Below are 4802 nucleotides of genomic sequence, written 5' to 3' on the forward strand. Positions count from 1 at the left end.
ACCCTCTTCAACAGACTCACTGCTACAAAAAACAACCTGTCCTGACTGTCAGCATGTAACGTACCAGCCAAGCACAGGAAAATTACGCGTATATACGCATAGAAAATTAAATGGATATACCTTTTGCTAGTTAATGTTATAAAAGTCCAACCTCAAAACACATTGGTGCATAATTATTATTATATATAAGTGTATTATTATAATTAAGTATTTCAGTCTGTCATGAAAAATGTAACATCTGACATGCACAAATTTGATTTGTGAAAAATTGAAATTTACAAAATTTTGTGCTGTGATAAGATCTCTGAGAAAAAATCCAGAATTTATATGGTGACAGAAAAGTTTTTTGGTACACGTATTCATAATTTTAGAAAAATCCAGTATTTTTGTCGTGAGAAGAGAATTATTGTAAATTCTGATGCTTTTCTATAGATACATTTATATAGATTATAGATTTTTGTATATATAGATTGTAAGAATTTTCTCGTCACACCAAAAATTCTGAAAAATTAACTTTACACTTTAAGATTTATGGCTAAATCTTTTAAGAGTTTTCTTGCGTTAGACCAGTTGTTTGACAGTAATTAGTTCGACACCCATTTGCTCGACTGCATGGTTGTTCGCCAACCACTTGTTTGACACTCTTTTCTCGAGCAATTGGTCTGTCGAACAACTATATAGATTGTCGAACAAGTGGATTGTCAATCAACTGGGTTGTTGATCATTTTGGCACCCTTTTGTTCCACAACCTACTTGTTTGACATCCATTTTGACAAGACTTTGTTGAACAAGTGAGCTGTGGACAAAATGGGTTGTTGAACGTGACATATATATCACCCATTTTTCTGTAAATTTTAAGTATGTGTACTATAAAATTAACTTCACACTTGAAGATTTATGGCTAAATTTTTTTAGAGTTTTCTTGCCACACTAATCTGGCAATTTAAAAATATGTAAATGTTTAAAGTTATAGTACAAACATTTGAGATATTTTTGTTGCCAAACTGAGAATTCTTTATTTTCATAAATTCTGCTAAATTTTCCTCTACGTAAGTATAAGTTTCAGGAAAAAATACTAGAAATGAGTAAAACATAAGCATGGTGAAAAAATTTAAACAATTTTAAATTGTAAGAAGACTTTTAATATTTCATAATTTGAAAGAAAATATTTTTTGGAGAAATTTGTCAGTGCTGCTTTACCATAACTTTATTTCTACTCAAAACTGTGTAATTTTATCATAGGGGTAGATTGTTGTATAAAGTATAATCATGAACTGGTCTTTCAAGTATAAACACGTGCATAAGTACAAAGTGCGCCGAGTAGGCAACTAACATAAGTATATACCGGGTTACAAATTATACGACACTCCCCCACAGAAGTGAGAGACCCTAAAAATATCATAAGAAATATAGTTTCATAAGTCCATATAGACTATCAAATAAATGTCATAAATCTATCAATATATAAACAAAACACGATTTAAGAGGACTGTATATCTTCTAATGCGTTGGGCACAAAAGTGATACCCGCATAATCAAGTTCATCAGTTTTGTTACTGTGAATAATAACGAGTTTATTGATAGGGCGCTTTAACTGTCCATTCATTGTCTTAACGACAGCGCCACGTACTTTGTTGTCTTTACCTTTGATGAGTTCTTCGATCTTTCCCATCTTCCATTTGACCCTTGGTCCTTGGTCATCAATGAGACAAACGTCTCCAACATTTAGAGTTTCAGTTCTCATGTTGCGATTGGGTTTAACATTCCTCTCGCGCAGACTTGTAAGGTATTCACTTTTCCATTGTTCCCAAAAGTATGACAAGGCACGCTTTATAGCGCCACAGTTTATTTCATTGTCGTTCTCGTTCTCGTCCGTGTTCTTTACGGAAGTCTCAATCTTCCTCCCGTAAATCAGATGGTTTGGGGTCAATGGCTGTGTGATTTCGGAATCATAAATATGCGTCAACGGACGATTGTTTAGAATATTCTCAATACGTTTAAGTAGTGTGGAAAGTTCATCACACGTCAGTATCTCCTTTCTTAGAGATTTGCGTAAGACACGTTTGGTAGACTGAACCAGTCTCTCGAACACTCCACCACTCCAGGGAGCCGCCTCAATGTTAAATTTCCAACGGATTAAAACGAGATTTTGCAAAATCTTGTGTAGCATTAGAGGTGAAATTCGAACCATTATCAGAGTTAATAACTTTCGGAGCGTTATATCTGTTGAAGAAACGTTCTAAAATACGAATTAGAGCGTCTGAATCGTAGCTTGTAGCGAGATCAAGGTACACAGCTCGCGTAGAGTAACAAGTTATCAAAGCAATCCACGATTTGTAAAGAGTTTTCTGATCACCAAAATTGTTTCGAACGAATACCGGACCAGCGTAGTCTATACCGATATTCTCAAACGCGTAACTTTGATCGACACGTTCTGATGGTAACTTGGGTAGGTCAGGGTAAATACATCGCTTACCCTCGAATAATCGACAAACTAAACACGAGTTTATCAGTTTCTTGACGAGTTGCCTGCCTTTTGGAATCCAATATTGTGCGCGAATTTCGTTTAAGGTATCTTTCGTTTTGTTATGTCCAACGGTTTGGTGACATTCGAGTACAATCAGTTCAGCTAATCTCGAATCACGTGGTATAAGAATTGGAAATTTCGTGTCGAACGGAAGGGGTGCGTTTCCTAGCCGTCCTTTGCATCGTAAAATACCATGAGCGTCTGTAAAAACGTCCAGACTTCGTTTCAATTGTTCGTATCGCGGTGATTGGTATTCTTTTTGTACTTCAAGGATCCACAGCTTCTTTGCGTTCACTAGATGATTGATTGATTCTTCGGCATCGTGCCTAGTGTTTTGAACACTATGTTTTAAGTTTCTCACGAATTTTAAAACTTTGGCCGTCACCCGAAATAAACGGGATAACGAACCGAATCTTCTTGGATCGAGGATTCCCAGTAAATTCGGGACCTCGACCCCATCACTAAAAATTGTATGACTTTCATCAGATTGTGGTATTTCACACGAATCTGGATCAGGATACTCACGAACAATATTGTAACTGTTAAATTTATAAAACGAGATTAATTAAATGCAGTGTTAGTAGCTAAACAAGTAACTTTCTCTTCATCATTCAGGTCAGAGAATTCAAATTCAGTTCCAACAAACAGATTAACAGTTTCTGTAGTAGAATGTTCATTTTGTTTCGAAAAGTTATCACCTGGCTTTAGGTCTGGCCCAGTGTTCTGGGAGAGAGATAAAATTCGGGGCCATTCAACCACCTCTTATTTTGTACAATTTGAGATAACAATAAACCCCGGGTTACATCATCAGCAGAATTTTGTAAAGTGTCAATTAGTTTCCAAACAAAAGTTTTTGATTTTCCCTCTTATCTCATTTACTCGATTTTGAACAAATTGTTTGTAAACTTTATTTTCGTTTTTGAGCCAACAGTAAGCGACGGTGGAGTCTATCCAAGCATAAATTTTCTCAATAAAAAGTGTATCTTTCAGTTCAGACTTCACTTGATTGATGATGATAGTTAAAATTTGAGCCCCACACAGTTCTAATTTGGGGACAGTACTACCCTTTATGGGTGCAATACGAGATTTGCCTGTAACTAACGATGTGCTTACAAGACCAGAATCAAATTCAGTTCTTAGATAAAACAACAAACCATATGCTCTTTTTGAAGCATCACTGAATCCATGAAGTTCACGAGAAACGACTGGATCATCATTTGTAGTATAACAATACGGTCTCAGAAAACTAATATCTTTAATTTCCTTCAAATCAAGTAAAATTTCCTGCCAGACAGAAATTAATTCAGTGGGAATAGTCTCATCCCAATCAGTGTTGGAAATACAAATATCTTGGAATAAAATTTTCAATTTCACGATAAGAGGATTTATAAGTCCGAGAGGATCGAAAATTGACGACGTAAATTGAATAACATTTCTCTTTGTAGGTAACGAAAATTCAGCTGAGTGTAAAGAGTTTTGGAAATTAAGAAAGAACTTATCATTACCTTTGTTCCATGGGAGGCCGAGCACTTTAGTGAGGTCACATTTGTCGAGGACTTGATTCTCTCCTGTAAAAAGTTTTTTCAGATTTCGTTCGAGCGATTCACAGTTCGATTGAGCTTTACGAAGATTGAAATTGGCTTCAGCAAAATGTTCTTTACAGGACGTATAAAATTCACAGGCTTCAGCTTCAGTGTCTAGACTTGTCGTAAGGTCGTCGACGTGTAAGGAGCGGAGTAGCAGGTCACGAACTGACGTATCTTTAATCTTATTAATATGGTATCTCAGTGTTCCATTTAATAAAAACGGTGAAGAAGTAACTCCAAATAAAACGCGACAAATACGATAAGTAACGAGTTGATTGTTATCAAAGTTCTGAAAATCAATATCATTGGTGTCTTTCAACCATAAAAAACGAACAAAATCACGATCTTTCTCGTTCAGCATGATTTGCCAAAAAGCTTTTTCGATGTCTGCGACTAAACCAATGTTCTTAGCACGAAAACGGAGTAGAATGCCAAATAATGACGTTGTGAGTGAAGGTCCTGGATTCAAACAGTCATTTAATGAAGGACCATACGTCGAAGAGCTAGCATCGAAAACCATTCTGACCTTTGTAGTTATACGGTCATCTCTTGCACACTGGTCGATGCGGTAAATATAAAACGCGTTCTCTCTGGGGGCGGATGAAGTTGGAACTTCTTCAATCCACACCTAATTCAAATCTGTTCTTTGATAATTGTATCATAAGTTTTCAAAAGTTCCTCATTCGATT

General features: G+C 35.9%; 1 protein-coding gene across 1 annotated transcript; it reads right to left on the reverse strand.

The window, feature by feature from the left end:
• Positions 1 to 1254: 1254 nt before the first annotated feature.
• Positions 1255 to 4285, reverse strand: LOC136819972 (uncharacterized). Its single transcript, XM_067076205.1, has 3 exons — positions 4033 to 4285; positions 2144 to 3066; positions 1255 to 2112 (listed from the first exon to the last, which is right to left on the reverse strand). The coding sequence occupies exons 1-3, from the start codon at positions 4041 to 4043 to the stop codon at positions 1481 to 1483; spliced, it is 1566 nt and encodes a 521-aa protein (XP_066932306.1). The 5' UTR covers positions 4044 to 4285; the 3' UTR covers positions 1255 to 1480.
• Between the last annotated feature and the right edge of the window lie 517 nt (positions 4286 to 4802).

This window comes from Clytia hemisphaerica, unplaced genomic scaffold (genome assembly GCF_902728285.1).
Source record: "Clytia hemisphaerica strain Z4C2 unplaced genomic scaffold, Clytia hemisphaerica genome assembly, whole genome shotgun sequence".
NCBI lineage: Eukaryota > Metazoa > Cnidaria > Hydrozoa > Leptothecata > Clytiidae > Clytia > Clytia hemisphaerica.

Excerpts from the sequence above, each read along its gene's own strand:
- LOC136819972 (XM_067076205.1), bottom strand. Across the intron at positions 2,113-2,143 it reads ACAAGATTTTGCAAAATCTC|CGGCTCCCTGGAGTGGTGGA; the intron begins GTTTTAATCCGT and ends TTAACATTGAGG.